General features: G+C 45.8%; 4 protein-coding genes across 4 annotated transcripts; 2 read left to right on the top strand and 2 right to left on the bottom strand.

Annotated features, from left to right (window-relative positions):
* Window positions 1-2,839: 2,839 nt before the first annotated feature.
* LOC124681488 (protein GRAVITROPIC IN THE LIGHT 1) lies at window positions 2,840-4,324 on the top strand. The gene has a single exon (XM_047216400.1). The coding sequence runs from the start codon at window positions 2,840-2,842 to the stop codon at window positions 4,322-4,324; it is 1,485 nt and encodes a 494-aa protein (XP_047072356.1).
* Window positions 4,325-5,236: 912 nt separating this feature from the next.
* LOC124681496 (transcription termination/antitermination protein NusG) lies at window positions 5,237-8,691 on the bottom strand. The gene is made up of 6 exons (XM_047216408.1): window positions 8,287-8,691; window positions 7,677-7,855; window positions 6,871-7,192; window positions 6,686-6,768; window positions 5,579-5,738; window positions 5,237-5,443 (listed from the first exon to the last, which is right to left on the bottom strand). Exons 1-4 carry the CDS (start codon window positions 8,689-8,691, stop codon window positions 6,688-6,690), a joined length of 987 nt encoding a protein of 328 aa, XP_047072364.1. The 3' UTR covers window positions 5,237-5,443; window positions 5,579-5,738; window positions 6,686-6,687.
* Window positions 8,692-8,918: 227 nt separating this feature from the next.
* On the top strand, window positions 8,919-11,053 carry LOC124681492 (mitochondrial import inner membrane translocase subunit TIM10). The gene is made up of 6 exons (XM_047216402.1): window positions 8,919-9,039; window positions 9,133-9,194; window positions 9,289-9,341; window positions 10,051-10,089; window positions 10,396-10,465; window positions 10,730-11,053. Exons 2-6 carry the CDS (start codon window positions 9,150-9,152, stop codon window positions 10,775-10,777), a joined length of 255 nt encoding a protein of 84 aa, XP_047072358.1. The 5' UTR covers window positions 8,919-9,039; window positions 9,133-9,149; the 3' UTR covers window positions 10,778-11,053.
* Window positions 11,054-11,908: 855 nt separating this feature from the next.
* LOC124681487 (serine/threonine-protein kinase BSK6-like) lies at window positions 11,909-16,321 on the bottom strand. The gene is made up of 10 exons (XM_047216399.1): window positions 16,255-16,321; window positions 15,683-15,951; window positions 15,411-15,546; window positions 14,452-14,585; window positions 14,246-14,351; window positions 14,011-14,096; window positions 13,575-13,763; window positions 13,257-13,427; window positions 12,893-13,006; window positions 11,909-12,505 (listed from the first exon to the last, which is right to left on the bottom strand). The coding sequence occupies exons 1-10, from the start codon at window positions 16,319-16,321 to the stop codon at window positions 12,251-12,253; spliced, it is 1,527 nt and encodes a 508-aa protein (XP_047072355.1). The 3' UTR covers window positions 11,909-12,250.
* Window positions 16,322-16,930: the final 609 nt, after the last annotated feature.

Below are 16,930 nucleotides of genomic sequence, written 5' to 3'. Positions count from 1 at the left end.
TAACTCGATTCCCACCCGCTAGTCCTGCCTGATCTTCGATCGACGAACTCTCCTGATGCGCAACTCTGATAAAAACATTGGGGAGCTGGGGTGAGTACGACAAGTCATACTCAACAAACCGATTATACACAATCATATAAATTGTAAGATAGAAATGCTTTTCTGAAAATAAAAGGTGATTAAAGTATTAGGCATATTAAAAACGCATGGTGCCACACATGAAAGTAAGTTTCCCTACCCGGGAATCACAGGGGTGAAATTCACACTTTTACACTCTGCAGAGGGGTACTCCGACATCGACAGCCTCAACTAGCACTACGCAGGCGCTAGAAGAGCAGAGCCCTTTGGCCCACTAGAACCCGGACACCTGAATCTACTGATGTCGATCGCTCCTACGGATCCATCATCGACACGTTCCACAACAGGGCCGTCCCTAGCGGAGAACTCAGTCAGTCCCATACCTGAACTGTGACCGGTACAATATGTTTACCTTCGTAGCACCAACTTTTCTCTTATAAAAACACATATTTCTCAGTTCATCAATTTCTATCAATATTCGCGCTAATGCCCGATTTGTACCGGTGGTTCCAGCGGATCCATCACCGAGTACCGACACCGGCGGATTAGCTCACGAATATCTCCGATACCATCTACCAACTAATGTAACATGTATTTAACAACAATATGTATTCTACAACATGAAAGGGTATAAAACAGCTTGCCTGGGTTACTAATCATCTGTCGAGGTGATAAACTATACCAATACTACTCCAATAGCCTCGCCATGAAAAGAAAACCAGAGAAGTGTGAACAACAATCTATGACTCGGCCTTCTACGATGTCAAGAATACTACTCGACGCTCATCCTTATCTCAGCAGAATCTCTGCTGTGTATTTCTTTGCTTGACCGTTCATCTGCAACTCTCTCACTAGCCTAATCTCTTCCTGGTACTACTACTCATGTGCTCTTTGTTCGGTCAATCGATCATGTGCTCCGAAGTAGCAGTGTGAGCAGCAGGACTATTTATAGAAGGCAGCGCCGTCTAAGTGGCTGAAATATCTGAGCTGCGTGTAGTCCTACAACCTCCTCTCCTATCTCTACGTGACACGCGTGCGCTGACTCATCTTTCACTGGACATGCAGAGATCCACGCATTTCTTCAGCCGACTAGGCATTGCCGACCTGGTTCCACTCCATCTAGTACTACACGTTGCATTTTCCTAAATATATTGTACTACCACACTAGTACTACTACTATACACCTGAGAGTGCATGCATAGTCCAGTGTACACTCACGCATGCACTCGTACGAATCAGCTCCATCTGCTGATCCATGCCTATGTAATATACAACAGATCATGCACAAATAAATTAACTTGCCACTTTGATTAACTCATCTAATTATTGTTGCAAGCAAAGATTACCATCCAAGTTAAATACAAGAGATTAGCAAAAATTAAAGCAGCTATATACTAATTATTACTTAACTCAAATTAATTCTTCATAAAAAAAATCGGGTTATCACAACATTTAGATGCATACGTTTTTTCTGAATATTTTGAGTGGTCGTGCATCGAAAACAAACTCTGTATGAGAAAGTTATGCATGTTTTAGTGAACATTGTGTAAAATCGACTTCGAACTAGAAATATAGACTCATATTCTACGTTCAATGTAAATAACAATGATTCTATATTTCTATAATAGTGATTTATCATGAATCTTAGTATATGCATGATAACTTTGTGATATTCATGATTCAAACGTGTAGAATTGAAAATTTAGAGATTTCTTGATAGTTGAAAGATACATCATGATTTCATCAAAGACATTATCACATCACTGAGATGGTGAATTGGAATGGTTTCTTGGAGACAAATATCACTAAGACCTAGTTGCTCACGATGGATTTTGAAAAGTCTTAATCAATAAAATTATTCTTTTTTAAAAAAAGTAAAGGTTTGACATTGAGGTGGCATTATTGTATGTTTTTATCGTACTAAGTTATTTCGTTAGAATCATATATGACATTCATGTCTTATGACTATTTTGATATTTGCAACATTTTGTTAGTTTGCCCTACCTTAAATTTTTTCCGTCCTTCGCCACTGAATTGTGGGTGTACAAAGCTCAAACATACTGTGTGTTGTTATGTATATACGTACAATACATCGATAAAGTTTCTTCTCTTAAAATATTAGGTGTACATCTGTACACCCAAGTACTCATCTGGCTCCAACCAATCAACCATGCCTAGCTCACCAAAGTCAAAGCTCCAAACCCGTCTTATTCTTACCATGTGACTTGTGTGACATGCTACGGCGTAATGTGGCTATAAACCGAATTTCCGTTGACTCAGACTTTGTTTTGTTTTCACCTCACGTTTTGCCTAGCAAGATCGATGTCCCTTTTTGTTGGTAGAAAACATTTACTTGTAGCTTTACAAGCAGTTTTAGACCAATGAAAACGAAGAAACAGTATATGGAAAAGACCCAGTGTGATCGATCGTGCTTGCCATAATCACCAGCGAAGAACGCTCCAAAAGCAAAGCCCCGGTACTGTTTTAGGGTGCTAGCTAGAAAAGGCCAGGATCGTCTCAGATAGATAGGACTATCAGTAGTACAGTACTTTAACAACTAACTAATCAGATGGAACTGACGGTGCTCACTGTTCACTCACAGTGTGAGCCGAGGTTAAACACGTAAATAATCAGATGGAGTACTAGCTAGGCCGGGACCAGCTCAGCTCACTCTCTTGTCTGCATCTAGCTGCTCTCTTCATATCGCACAGCATCTCGATTCCGCCACCCACGAGCTCAGTCTCCCAGAGCGCGCAAGAAAATGGCGAGCAAGGCGGTGACCATCGGCGATCTGATCCACCGCGTCGCCTCCTCCTGCCTCTCCAACCGCTTCCCGGCCAACTACGCTATCAGCGACGCCTCCGACCTCGACGACGAGGACGACGACCCCTTCGCCGACTTCGGGGACGCCGCCGACGCCCAGGAATGCCGCCGCTCCCCGGACAAGCCAGCGCCGCGCCCGGCGGGCGCGGTGGAGGAACAGGACGAGGAGGTGCGGAAGCTGAAGATCTGGGAGGAGGGGGAGGAGGAGAAGCGGAGGAACAATGTGTCGGCCACGGCGGTCGTAGCGGTGGCGGAGGAGAAGGAGAGGGTCGAGCGTGCGGGGGACGCGGAGGCGCTCATGGCGGAGGTGTTCGACGCGGTCTCCGGGGTGCGGCGCGCGTACGCGGCGCTCCAGGGCGCGCACTGCCCCTGGGACCCCGACCGGATGCGAGCCGCCGACGCGGGCGTGGTCGCCGAGCTCCGCCACCTCGCGCGCCTCCGCGACCGCTTCCGCCGCTCCGCCGCGTCCCCGGGCGGCCGCATCCCGCGCCCCTCCGCGCAGCCGCTCCGCGAGGCCGTCGCGCCGTACGAGGCCGAGCTCGACGACCTCCGCCGCCAGCTCCAGGGCAAGCAGGCCGAGGTGGACGGCCTCAAGGAGAGGCTCGCCACAGCCACCAGCCGACGCAACGCGCGCCTCCACCCTTCCAAGAAGCACCACCACATCACCGCCGCCACAGACGGCGCGCCGACGGCGGAGCTGTTCGTCGCCTGCGCGGAGCAGGCCCGCGCGGCCACGCGTGGGTTCGCTGCGCACCTGCTCCACCTCCTCCGCGCGGCAGGACTTGACCCGGCGGCGGCCACCCGGTCCATCACCAAGATCCCGGTGAACTCCTCCCCGCACCTCGCCAGGCACGCGCTGGAGGCGCACGCCACCGCCGTCCTCCTCGGCGGGTTCGAGCACGAGTCCTTCTACCTGGACGGCTCCCTCTCGTCCCTCCTCGACCCGGCCGCGTTCCGGCGCGAGCGGTACGCGCAGTACCGCGACATGCGCGGCATGGACCCGGGCGAGCTCCTGGGCGTGCTCCCGACCTGCGCATTCGGCCGTTACGCCGCGGCCAAGTTCGCTTCTCTCCTCCCACCGCGCGTGGAGGAGGCCGTCCTCGGCGGCGAGCACCGGGCAGCCGGCAAGGGCGCGCACCCGCGCACGCCGTTCTACGGCGAGTTCCTGCGCGCGGCCAAGGCGGTGTGGCTGCTGCACCTGCTGGCGTTCGCGCTGGAGCCGCCGCCCAGCCACTTCGAGGCCGGCCGCGGCGCCGAGTTCCACCCGGAGTACATGGAGAGCGTTGTCGTGGCAGGCCGCGGCGCGGGCGCCGGCACCGCCGGCATGGTCGTCGGGTTCGCGGTGGCGCCCGGGTTCAAGCTGTGCAACGCCGCCGTGGTGCGCGCCCGGGTCTACCTCGTGCCCCGCGGCAGCCGACAGTGAGACGAGATCACGGATGGGATCAGCCTTGGGCCACCACCCGGCTGCTAGCTAACTGGAGCTGCTCATTGGTGGAGTATTAACTGGAAGCTGCATTCCAGTAGGAGTACAACTAGAGCTCCCTGCCTTGATTAGATTTCTGCTTAGTTGCTTCTTCTCTGAAGAAATCTCATGTGCAGAGAGGCTTGGAACTTGAGGATCAACCCATTGAAATGTATAACCATGTGTTGTTTAATGAAGTACTGGACTAACAGTGTACTAGACTGCTGGTTAGCTTGTTCATCATGTACTGATGATCTGAGATCGGAGGACATTCAGTTGGCAAGTGACATCAAGGAGCAGGGCTCATCATCTTATGCATTTATGATGCACTCTGCAGTTTGTTATGCATGTAGATACAATGCACACTTGCAGGTTCAGCTCTTGCTTGCTGGGGCAGGGCACACGAGACATGCAACATTCTGAGGTTTGGCCTAGAAGCACCACCACCATGCTTGACTGAATTCTCCTAAGAAATAACTTCAAAAAAGTGCTCTCTTGGTAAACAAAATAATAATACGGTATCAGAAAAGCGAGGAAAGTGTTTTGTTGGATCCACATGTTGTTGAAAAGCATGACATGAGTGTGATGGCCATAGATCTGTTCAGGTGGAGACCCAGCAGGCTTTGTCTCTGTTTTATCCTAGGATGCTCACATCTCCAAAATCTGAAATGGAAGGAAAAGGGAGCAAAGCAGAAGCTTGTATAATCTCTTAAGCTTTTGTTCCGAAGAATCATACTCTCAAAGCAAACTCTCAGTTGGATCCTTTTTTTTTTCCAAACTGAGCTCACCCTGATAGGACCAAAGCAAGGGAGCACACCCCAGGTTGCTAGATATATTTCCTCAAAACATGCTAATATATCTTTAACAAAAAAATAGTGTTCTTTTTTTCCCTATCTCAAAAGGAAAAAATGATCATTATTATATGAAATGAATATTCTGTGGTGCTACAAGAATACAAACTGTTGAAGCATTTCTTTCTACATGATAGAACTAGGTCTAAGGTCGAATGTGAGCAACCAAGTGGAGGTGTCATCCCCAGTCAGCATATCCAATCCTGATTCATCGCACATTCCAAAGCACCTGTCAGGTTGAAATAAAGAACTTATTAACATGAGGAATAAGACTGCGAAAAACCATTTCATCTACCCAGTAATTTCGGAGTAATTGACATAGTTCATTTGATTGTTCGGACGGTAGCCGGTGGAGTGAACTTACCGGTTAGTTTTTATGGAAGCTCCAATGCTAATTATTTTGTCGTGTTGGTCACTCAATCAGGTGGTCTGCAACACAACCATATACTGAAGTGCTTGGTTCATACCTCCAGGAGGCAACTAATAAAACTACTGATGCTGTGGGTCTGTAGTACACAAGATGCCTGCTCATACATGAAAAACAAATGTGAGAAACCTTTCTCTCGGGAAGGAAGAAAATACGAGAACTAGAATATGCTCATGAAGTTTGCAGGATCTTAAAAATAATTATCAAAACAAGTTGCTACTATATGATGGACAGCCTTCTGCATTTTCGGGTACAATGGTATAATTTCGTTACTGCAGGGCCTTAAATATACTCTACTTACTTAACTTGGGGGAGCAGAAGCAATAACAAGAGATTATTCTATTAATCTCTCTTATAACCATATGAGATATGATCCAGATAATCCAGATACACCCCCATTCTTTTCTCAGCCATTTTGTGTATAAAAAATGTGGAAGTCTTCTCATTTAGGTGATCACCAGAGGACAGGGATCTCCCACTTTTACTAACAAGTCCCTATATGATTCGAGTGTTTTAACGCCTGACTCGGGTATTCTTTCATTAAAAACACACCAAAAATATGAAAAAACCAGAACGAAGAAATGCTCATGAAGTTTGGAGGATCTGAAAATATTAAAGTACTGCAAAAAAACTGAATTTGATATATCATGTACAGCCTTAGTATATTCTGGAACAATGGTAAAATTTCCTTGATGCATGGGAGCAGAAATGATAACGAATGATTGTTGTATTCTGAGAAGGTCACATAATCCAATACATCATTCTTCAGCCATTTTTTGTATGAAAAAGTACGGAAGTCTTCTCCCTACATTTTTTGGCGATCACCAGAGGACAGAGACTTCCAACTTGTACTAACAACTCCGTATACGATTTGAATGTATTAACGCCTGACTCATGTATTATTTTATTTTGGACACTTGATGCAAGTTGAATAGATGTTAATACTTGGTCAAACATTGCTGTCCAGTACTCAGTCATAGCATTGCTCAGTAAAGTAAGCAAAAACAGAATTCTGAAGTCTTCATCAGAGACAATTTTCGTTACCGTTAAGTATTGACTGCCTCAATTTGTTCAAAATCAAGATCTACAAAGCTCTCCTTGCCAAAAAGTGTCGTCTGTACAGTAACCTGTGGAAGGTAAGGCTTCTTAGACAACCAGAAATTTTGAGAAGAAAAGTTAATACGCTTAAAAATAGAATCAGTTCGATTTAAAGCTTTCAACACACTAACCTTCTTATTTTTGCGATTCACTTCCAGGAGAGAGCCACTGAAGCCTGCGAAAGGCCCAGAAAGAACATGAACACTGGCACCAGGTGCATAAGGGTTGAGGGTGGAGACGCCTTTTGAAGTTGATTTCTTGACCTGTTTCTTGATTTTATTAATTAACATAAGTTCAGAGTCTTCAACAGGTTTACTGAAAGACTCAACACTACCCCAGTTTTCCAGGTCTTCAAATTCTTTGTCAGCTTTCTCTTGTTCCTCCTTTTCCTTTTTAAGAATCGATTCAACTTCTTCCAATGGAATAGGTTTAGGCTTCTTAATCTGCCTTTTACTGCACAGTGAAAGTATTAGTATGATAGCAGCCACAAGAAGGCAAAACTGATCATACAACACGTATTATGAAATCATGTTGCACTAGTATACATATCGCACATATACTGTCTTTTATGCATTGAAATTACAGCAAACAATTTATTCATGTGAAGTAAGTGTCGAACCATTTTACTCGAAAAGAGTTCTTCAGTGAAGTAAACATATCATCATTTTGCTCCAAAAATAAAGTGCATATCATAAAGTTGCTTTATAACTGTTTTTAGGCATGTTGGTCACCGTATGGGCTAAAGAATGATTCTGAAACTACAGATGGTTAGTGATTGTTTTGACCTATTCACAATATTCCTTGCAAACACTACAAATATTCCAGGTGGCATGCTATCTATCATCAACTGTAAGTCTGTAACCACAAAAATGGATTATTTTAACAAGAACATCAAAGCGAAGAATTATAACATTTTACCAAAAAATTCAGGACTTACATAGAACCTCGTGTAGCTCCAATAAAGCCATAACAACCTTCAGTATCTCTGATGAAGTCATGAAGTTCCTTGTTTAAGGTGCAGTGCAGGAAGATCAAGCCAGGATGCAGAGGCTTGGATTTGGTGCTGATTAAGCCACTTTTCAGCCTCTTCTTGACTTGGATTGCTGGATTGTAAATCTGCAAATTCTCTGTGAGAAAAACAGCTCGAGAGAACATGGAATGCAAATACGTGCGGGAGTTTGAATTTATCTCGGTCGGCTTGACCTCTCATGCCATTAACCGATATTTAACCACGATGTGTGATTGAAGTAATAAGGACTACAAATTTTAAGTTGCTGAAACTGGAACAGGGCAATTGACAGTGACATTATCTCGGCTAGAGTTTATCTCGGTCGGCTTGACCTCTCACAGGTTCTATTATGCACACTTAGTTCTTTGATATGACAATTGAGAAATGGCCAGAGTTTTCCACGGTGGCATTTGCCCATATCATAATTCAGACATCCCATGGCACACTATGCTACAACTGTTCGGCAAAATGCTTTGCACAGCACACAGACGCCATTGGTAGGATAGGAGGAGAGAAGCGAATCAGAGCGGCGCGATACCTTGAAGGAGACTTCGGAGAACCGGCGGGCGACGGCCTTGGTGATGAGGTCGACGTAGTCAGTGCCGGGCGCCATGGAGACGCGCACGAGCCACCACTGCGGGCCATGCTCCGCCAGGAAGTCGAGGTTGAGCTCCTCCCGCCACGTCCTCTTCACGGGCTTCTTCCGGCGCCGCGCCGGCTCGTGGATGAGCCGCTCCTCCACCTCCTCCTTCCAGTCCCGCGCCTTGAGCACCCGCGCCTCCCTCCGCTGCTGCCGCCTCTCCCGCGCCGTCAGGTCACCGTCCCCGCCGGCACCTTCCGCCGCGGAGGCCGAGAGCGACACCACTGACGTCGCGGCGGCGGACCGCGGCGGCGCGGGGGAGCAGCGGCATGGGAGCCGGAGGAGTGGATAAGCCAGGCTCATCGCTGCGAGGATCTCGACAACTACAGAGCTCCAGCTGCTCGGAAACGAAACGACTTATTAATTTACATTTTTCAAAAAAGAAAAAGGCCGCTTATTACTTTCCGGCCCAAAAGAGTGGGCCTCGAGCCAGCGACCAGTTCCGGTCCAGCAGGCCCAGTAAGGATCAGTATGAAGCCCACAGGACGCCCAGGTGCTCCTTCTCCAAGAAAGAAGAAGCAAAACCCTAGACTAAATTGGGGAGAAGAGGCAGTGGAGGCGCGGCCGCTCTAGTCTTCTTCTTCTGCTCCCTCGCCGTCTCGACCACCGCCGCGACCGCGAGATCTCCGGCATCCTCCGGCCCCCATCCCTGTAAGCAACGCGTCTGGTCCTCGGACGATCTCTTCGTGCGTAGTTGCGGTTGCCGTGGTCCTCGCTTAGATCGGTGCGCTTTCGTCTGTGCAGGCGAGGCGTCGGAAGCAATGGCTGCGAAAGGAGGCGGGCCGAGCGACCTGGAGAAGGAGCAGGTACGCGCATCGATCCTGCTTCCGCTATTTTGCCCCCCTTCTCGATTTCGAGTTTTTGGTTGAGGTTGATTAATGTTGGTGGTGCGTGATGCAGATGTTCGGGATGGCGGAGAAGGAGATGGAGTACAGGGTCGATCTCTTCAACCGGTGAGTGATGGGCTCTCTTGTCGTCCTGTGCTACGTGATTGAACTTGTGGGTGTGGGATCAGATCACCACTCTGTAGTTGCTTTTACTTCTGTAGTTACAATGAGATCTCGTTATCTAGCGAAAAGGAATCGATTGCACTTCAACTATCATTTTGATGCTTGTCTCAATGGTGTCATAAACTGATATGAGTAGTGCAATGTAGTTGACAATCATAGGCCTGGCATTAATGTGTTTTGTGCTTCAGTAATTTTCTTGTCATCTGTTATTGCTTGTGCTACTGCTCTCCCTTAATAAATCTAAATACTAGTTGCTGCCCTCCTGTAATACAATGTACTACCTTCTAGTCACATTGATCAACAGAAGAGATAGCATAATGTAATAGCAGCTGAAATAGTCTGGTATTATTATAGGAATGACAAATAATTATTAATGTAACCATGGTGTTTAAGATTAATGAAGAGACAAATATCCTGTTCCGTTTGTGTGTTCTTAAAACTCTTGCATGGATTATTAAATAATAGTTCCCTACTAGTCTTCTGAAATGTCCAATACTATTTTAGGGTGATAAGCATTTAACAACATCACCATGGTGTATCATCCTCTCTGTACACTTACCTGACGAGAAGATTGTTGGATTGTCCTGCATGAATCATGTATTTGTTTTTTATGTGCACATTATGATGCCTTGTGTCACATTTTTCTATGCAGACTTACACATAGTTGTTTTGACAAGTGCATTGAGAAAAGGTAACCAGTCTGCCTAACTCGAATTCTCTTGCCCTTTGGGAACTCATTCTTTTGTTATTTTGAGGGATAGGATTGCATTGTAGAACTTGCTGTGTAGCTGTATTAAAACGAGTAACCAAAAATTGCAGTTAGATGTACTTTTTTCTGTGCTATAAGAAGATAATACTTATATCTACTCCATCACCAGTTAGTCTCTTAACTTCCATCATCACCTCTTTTCATTGTCGCCCAATTGCTATTAACCAAAGAATTTATCATCTGTCAGTTTAACTGTGTCTTTTCCTGTAATTTGTTATGTTGCAACAGGCATAAAGAAGCTGAGCTCAATATGGGAGAGAACAGTTGCATTGATCGGTGTGTTTCAAAGTACTGGCAGGCAAGTTCACCGACGATATCTGTTATTTTAGATGTACCACTGTCTTTTCTCAGTTTGGGCTGGGGAGAAAGTAATACATCCGGTGCTTTTGACGTCAGACAACATACAGTTTTGCCATGATAGTTTTGATGTGACAATGCCTATTTTTTTGTATTTCTTCTTTTCTTGATTTTTGCCTAGGAATATGGCCCCACTTCTGTATATATTGGCATGCTTCCCTTCCTTCATACAATGCTAACTCTTTATTCTGGGTAATTCTTTCAGGTGACTAACTTGGTTGGTCAGATGCTTGGGAATCGGCCTCAGATATGAGCTGGGAAGCAGTAGCTGTGTTTTCTGTAGCAGAGTATTGTTGCTATGTTCTATTTTGGATTTAGAATGTTCACCACCATCTAAGTAAAGCATGTGTGACCAACTAATTCGTATACTGCTTAAAAGGAAACCCCCAGTGTGTTGCCCTTTCCAGTGATGTACCTTGTCTCCAAATCATGAGCAGAGGCACATGCCTGTAATAATTCGATACAGCTTGAGAGATTTTGTTGCCAAAGCTGCTCTTTTTCATGGTTATGATTATGCCTGTTGTCTGAATGTATGTGCTGTCATAGATCTTCTGTACTGTTGGAGTAACTTTTACTTCCTCTGGTAGGACCAATGTTAATTACTCAGAAAAAGAACTATCATAGTATTAAATTTTTATTATGGATGCCAAATAGTGGTCCAGAAAATTATGTGATATATAGGGATGACGCTTAGGTTTTCCGCAAAAACTCAATAAAAATATTCATTTGTCTTTCAGAAACAGCCAAACGACAGCCTTGTGTGCACACAAATAGTCATGCCCTTTTAATTTTTTGCATGCATAACTCTGCCTAATTTTAAATCTTTTGAAATTCATAGCTTCAGAAACCCTGAAGCAGTGCACTGGAGGCATGCTTCGCGTTTGCTTTGGAAGATGCAAAGCAAAGCCCATTGCAAATAAACATAAAACAACGGCAGACGATCCAGAAAAACAAGCTGATGCTAACCGTGGCTAATGCACTGCTCATATCTGTTCAAATTCATTTCAAAACCCTTTGTGCTCCACTCTCCCATGATACATAAGGAACACTGAAATAAGAGACCAGACCAGTTCTAGCAGAACCTGCCGTCGTTAAAATCTTGCCACCAAATATGGACTGAACACTTATGCAGGTTAATCTTGCAACCAAATATGGACTGAAAACTTATGCAGGTTCATAGCAGATACTTGCAAACACAGGAGGTTCCTGATCAACCATAGCAACATAGGATCACTGGAATAGGACTGTCCACTCAAATGTAGCGGCCTTCCTACATCATATCAAAGAGCAGTTCTACCAGAACTTGTCATCTTTAAAATCTTAACACCAACTGGACTAAACACTTCCAATCAGATTCATAGCAGATACTTACAATGCAAACACATAGGAGACACTTGATCAATCATACCAGTTCAAGTTCGGATCCAGATAATTCTCTTTGGAGTTCTGTATATACATGAATTTGGAGAGAGAGATAAGACTAAATAATGTCGCTTTACAATCTCAAATCCACGGAACGCTATTTCGCCCAATTTTGTACTTATATGGATATATTGGAGGTGTAATAACAGCCACAGCCTAGGAGTCTTGTAAAACCACTGGAAACACCGGTTCAGGTTAGGGGAGAGACCAAAAAAACAGCCCTACTGCCACTGGTTGCAAAAGCATCATGCAGGCGATCTAGGTACAGAAGCGAAGGCATTGTCGCACCGAGGGCGAGCGGGCTCTATACAGTCCTAGTTCTACCCTTTCTCTGAGCTTCCAAAGCACCAGCGATATTTAGCTTCTCATGACCGTCAGACTCCATGCCTAGGCAGATGAGCGCCATCCCTTGCAGGTAGTGTGCGGTTGGCCATTCGGGTGATATTCCCTCTGCTTTCCTCGCGTCTTCGAGACCATCTTCCAGCCTGCCGAGTACAATGTTCGCGAAACCTCGTCGCACTAGCATAGTTGGGGACTCCATGGCACCGGTATCAACAAACTGCAAAATATCCACAAGTGAAAAGTATAAACTTCATGCTTCACACTGTCCATATGTTAAATCGGCTTCATATTACCATTTCTATGCAACAAAAGAACTGTTCTAATTAGGCTTGAACTGAATAATGCAGATACAGCACAGGACATCTCAGTTTAGTAATATACCCAAATAACCAGTCCCCAATACCAACCCATTTAGAGAAGGAACATAAATAGTGACTGGATTTTTCTTACCGAAGTGTCTAGTTTGTGGAAAAGCAGTCTAAATAATAACAAAAATAGAAGAAAAAAATTGATGTTGTCGATTTGTAATTGGTGAAGAGTAACAGAGTATATGTGCATATAGGAGAACTACAATCACCCATAACATGTGATATTGTGAACATACCCTTGAATAACACTCGACCACTTCCATAAAATCTTTGGAATGAAAAGCATCATCTCCATGCTTCTTGACCTGAATACTCTCAGCTGGTTGGCCAGGCCATGAGCTTAAGGATACCTGCAGGTTCCATAAGATTTTTATACCAGTCACAAACAACATTTAAGCTCAAAGTAGTGCAAGTCCAGGAAGTTGCTGACTTGCTACTTTCCTATCTTATTTCCCAAATTGAGTGAGTCCCATTGTTTTATGTGTGTAAATGAAAGTTTCCAAGCACAGATCAAAGTTCAGCAAGCATCAGATAAAAATAGTTGGCATTAAGGAGCTACCACAAGAGCAATATATGTTTAGTAACAAAAATAGTTCTTACCTTAAAGGTTGCTCTGTCATCCTCGCTATATCCATCAATCACCAACATCTCATGTACCCCCTCAAGGTTTGCTGTGGCATAAGCTTTCCCAGTAGATGAAAATGATATTTGCTCTGAGCTTTCCTCCTTCTCAGTATCCTGAGGGATGCCCAGTAAAGTCCGTGAAAGAGCCTGCAAGGATTTGGTGAGAACTGTTCTAGTGGGAGCTTGTAAGAGAAACAAAATCACTAGTTGGTGGGACAATGTTCTTGCTTGGCTTTTTAATAATATAAAAAACCAAGAAGTCTATGAGAAAGTAGTGGCAAAACAGAACATTACAGAAGCATCTTTTTGTAGGCTTGCAAGAGTAGACACCACTGCTTTCAGGTTTGGCCGGTCACGGGCTTCATATGCCAAACACCTCGATGCCAATCGCACCATTTCAGTTCCATCAGAGCTGGATACGTGGCCTTCCAAGCAAGAGTCCATCAACACCGAGATATTCCTTCCTTTGATAAGGTCAAGAGCCTACGGCAAAATGAAGCGAAGTTAATGTTTCTGTCAATAAATCTGATCTTTAAATATATGTTTAGATCCAATGCACATCTACAAGTGATATATACTATTGCAAGGCTCTACCGAAAATCTTGCATAGAAGGAAGTAGTTTCTGCAATTCTATTGACACGTTACTTACAAGCCTACATGGATAGATGTGCATATTTTCCAGAGGAGCAGTTGTCGAAGTGGTAGTCTAGAGATTGCATGCTAACTTACATGGCTTGGTGGAATGTGCTTCCCACTTAGGAGATCAAGTACAATAGTACCAAAGCTGTAGACCACACTCTCTGGAATTACTCTGCCTGCATAAAACATGTAGCAGTTAAGAAACAAGTAAAACAATGTGCCCTTAAGGCATGAATCTGAGCTGCATGATCAGAAGCAAACATGGAAATTTCATGGAGTGCAGTCATGTCTAGCTAAATTGTTCGCATATGTTTCAGACACTTACCAGTCTTAAGGTACTCAGGAGGGGTGAAAGCTAGATTGGTACTGTAGCTCTTCCCATCCCTGCTATTCTTCATCAGACCGAAACATGACAGCCTAGGGTTACCGTCCTGTCATTCACGGGCCAAAAAAAAAAGATTAAACAAGTTGTCCGTGACAGCCCCATTAACTCAGAAGCAAGCAAATAAGTAGTAGCAAGTACTGACTCACCACATCAAAGAGGACCCTGTATGCATGCAGGTCATGGTAGATAGCCCTCCCTTTGTTGGAGCAATACTCCAATGCCTGTGCCACATAGAGTGCAGCACGTACCCTCATAGCCCAGCTCAATGGCTTTGCCTCCCCTGAGAAACATAACCACCATCAGACACAAAATGGAACTAGAAAGCAAAATCAAAACAGAAGCTCTTATGGATAGCATTAAATGCTAAAATCTCTGAACTGTCCATTTCAAGTACATGTGAACAACATCTAAATTGTCCTATCATAGGTAGTAAATCCTTCGTTAATGCAACATCTAAATCTACTAGTTGCCACTACATGCTTCTTGATGCCTACCAAACAGAACATTGATCACAAAAAATGCACAACTTCTCACGTTGATGCCTACCAAACAGAACAGTGATCAGAAGCATTTATACGAGAATGCATTTATCCAAAAATTGATATGTCAATTTCTTTGGTTATCCTAGTAGTACAAGAGTAGGACTAGACAAAAACAACAACATGATGGTGGTGTTGCATAGACATTAGTACCACCAAAAGAGAAACAACACTAGCAAGCCAGGAAGCTAATGGAATAAGCACATTGGCACATTGTCCTATTAGGGGCAGTTAAACCATCCCTTAATGGAATAAGCACATTGTCATGAATGAATAATTGCACATTGTTAGATGCAATCTAGCTACTCCTTGATGCCAAACAGAATACTGATCACAAGGAAAGCACAACTGATCAGCTTGATGCCAACCAAACCAGAACACTGATCACAAGCATTTATAGAAGAAGCATAGGACTAGACAAACAGAACATCGGGACGGTCATGTTGCGTACTACATTACCAAGCACCAAACCAGAAACGACACTACTAGCATTGCCCAGAGTGATAGTAGGAATTACAGGAGGCAATCCACTTGAAGAATGAGAAATGTGGGTAGTAGAAACGTACAGTGGAATAGGTGCTTGGCCAAGGTATCGTGGGGCATGAACTCGGCGACGAGCAGGCGCTCGCCGCCCTCGCAGCAGCAGCCGATGAGGTTGGAGAGGCGGCCACTCCGCAGCAGCCCAACGGCCCTCGCCTCCTCCTGCAATCCACAGAACAGAGCCAATCAGTCAATCAGCCGGACGCAAGAGGTGTTGGTTGGTCCAACACACGATCCGTTCCTTCAGGAAGCAATAATCGAGTAGTAAAGTATAAGGTGGTCCGATTCAGTCACGCACCACGAACTGTCGCGAGTCGGGCCAGGCGGAGCGTCCGAAGCGCTTGATGGCGACGGTGCGGCCGGAGCTGAAGAGCGTGCCGCGGTAGACGACGTTGGGCGCCTTCTCGCCGTGCTCCGAGACGATGCGGTCGGGCGCGAAGCCGTCCGTGGCGGCCCGCAGCTCGTCGAGGCTGTACTCCGCGAACACCGGCACGCCGCTGCCGTCCTCCCCCGCCGCGCCGTTCTCTGCACGGCAAGGAAATAGCGCGCGCGCGCGCGTGGGATCAGCTTCCGGGGGGACCGGAATCGAGCGTCAGAGGTAGTGCGAAAAAAAATTCAGCGGAGCGGATCAGACGCCCCGCACCGCAGCAGCGCGCCGAATTCGAGCGGGATCGAGGAGGAAGGAACACGAGCAGAAATCGAGACGAGCAAGCGGAAAAAATCCCCGGAGAAAACGCGAGGACCCCCAAATGCAGGGCCGCCGCCACCACGCCGAGGAAGGAAACGAAACGCATCGAGCGAGCGAGCGAGCACGCGGGGAAGCATCATCCAGAGAAAACCAATGCAGGTGTAGGGGGTGTGATTCGTTACCGAGGCGGGGCGACTTGAAGTGCGGCGGCCACCAGCAGACGGAGAGCTTGGAGCAGCGGACCCCCATGGCGCGCCTCCGCCCGCCGAGCGTAGCTAGATCTCACTCGCCGCGGGCGCCTTCCTTCGTCCCCGATGCCACCACCACCACCGCTCGCTGGCTACTGGCAGGACTCGAATAGACTAAGGAAAATAGTGGAGGGGAGAGGGGAGTGTGGGGTGGGGTGAGGTGGGTTGTGGATCCAAGGAAGGTGGTGGGCTTTCGGCTTCCCTGCCTGCTGCTGCTGCCTTTTAGCTCTCCTCTTCGTTCCTCTTGCTTTCTCCCTCTCCCTTCCCTTCTCCGCCTTTTATATTCGCCTCCTCCCTCCTTTCCTCCTCTTGTCCCGGTGGATAACTATGCCGTTTTCATTGCTTTTAAAAGGGACGGTTACTTGTTAGTATCTTGTCTCTTCAAATTTGAATCATTTGTTGAGTTCAGTTCATTTGGTAGGGATGTATGTTTTGTATGTTAAGATACAAATGAGTCCTCTGCAAAAAAAAACGAATGATGTTTGTAGATAGGTACTATGTAACCATTTTTGGGTTTTATTTATGCTTGGGGTGGAAATCATGTGGAACCTTTGCTACCTAGAAAAATCGAATGATGTTGTAGGACTTGACGGCTGTCTAGTATGGCTAA

This window comes from Lolium rigidum, unplaced genomic scaffold, assembly GCF_022539505.1.
Source record: "Lolium rigidum isolate FL_2022 unplaced genomic scaffold, APGP_CSIRO_Lrig_0.1 contig_45265_1, whole genome shotgun sequence".
NCBI lineage: Eukaryota > Viridiplantae > Streptophyta > Magnoliopsida > Poales > Poaceae > Lolium > Lolium rigidum.
The sequence above is the reverse complement of the archived record's forward strand: the minus strand, read 5'-3'. Positions and strand labels throughout refer to the sequence as shown.

Bases quoted from the DNA above. Each gene is read 5' to 3' on its own strand.
- LOC124681487 (XM_047216399.1), bottom strand. From the start codon at position 16,321: ATGGGGGTCCGCTGCTCCAAGCTCTCCGTCTGCTGGTGGCCGCCGCAC. The intron at 13,764-14,010 runs GTAAGTTAGCAT...ATTTTGCCGTAG, and splicing joins AGCACATTCCACCAAGCCAT to GCTCTTGACCTTATCAAAGG. The intron at 13,428-13,574 runs GTAATGTTCTGT...AAATCCTTGCAG, and splicing joins GCCTACAAAAAGATGCTTCT to GCTCTTTCACGGACTTTACT.
- LOC124681496 (XM_047216408.1), bottom strand. From the start codon at position 8,691: ATGAGCCTGGCTTATCCACTCCTCCGGCTCCCATGCCGCTGCTCCCCC. The intron at 7,193-7,676 runs GTAAGTCCTGAA...TTCACTGTGCAG, and splicing joins GGAGCTACACGAGGTTCTAT to TAAAAGGCAGATTAAGAAGC. The intron at 6,769-6,870 runs GTTAGTGTGTTG...TACCTTCCACAG, and splicing joins TGAATCGCAAAAATAAGAAG to GTTACTGTACAGACGACACT.
- LOC124681488 (XM_047216400.1), top strand. From the start codon at position 2,840: ATGGCGAGCAAGGCGGTGACCATCGGCGATCTGATCCACCGCGTCGCC.
- LOC124681492 (XM_047216402.1), top strand. From the start codon at position 9,150: ATGGCTGCGAAAGGAGGCGGGCCGAGCGACCTGGAGAAGGAGCAG. The intron at 9,342-10,050 runs GTGAGTGATGGG...TTTTCTATGCAG, and splicing joins AGGGTCGATCTCTTCAACCG to ACTTACACATAGTTGTTTTG. The intron at 10,466-10,729 runs GCAAGTTCACCG...TAATTCTTTCAG, and splicing joins GTGTTTCAAAGTACTGGCAG to GTGACTAACTTGGTTGGTCA.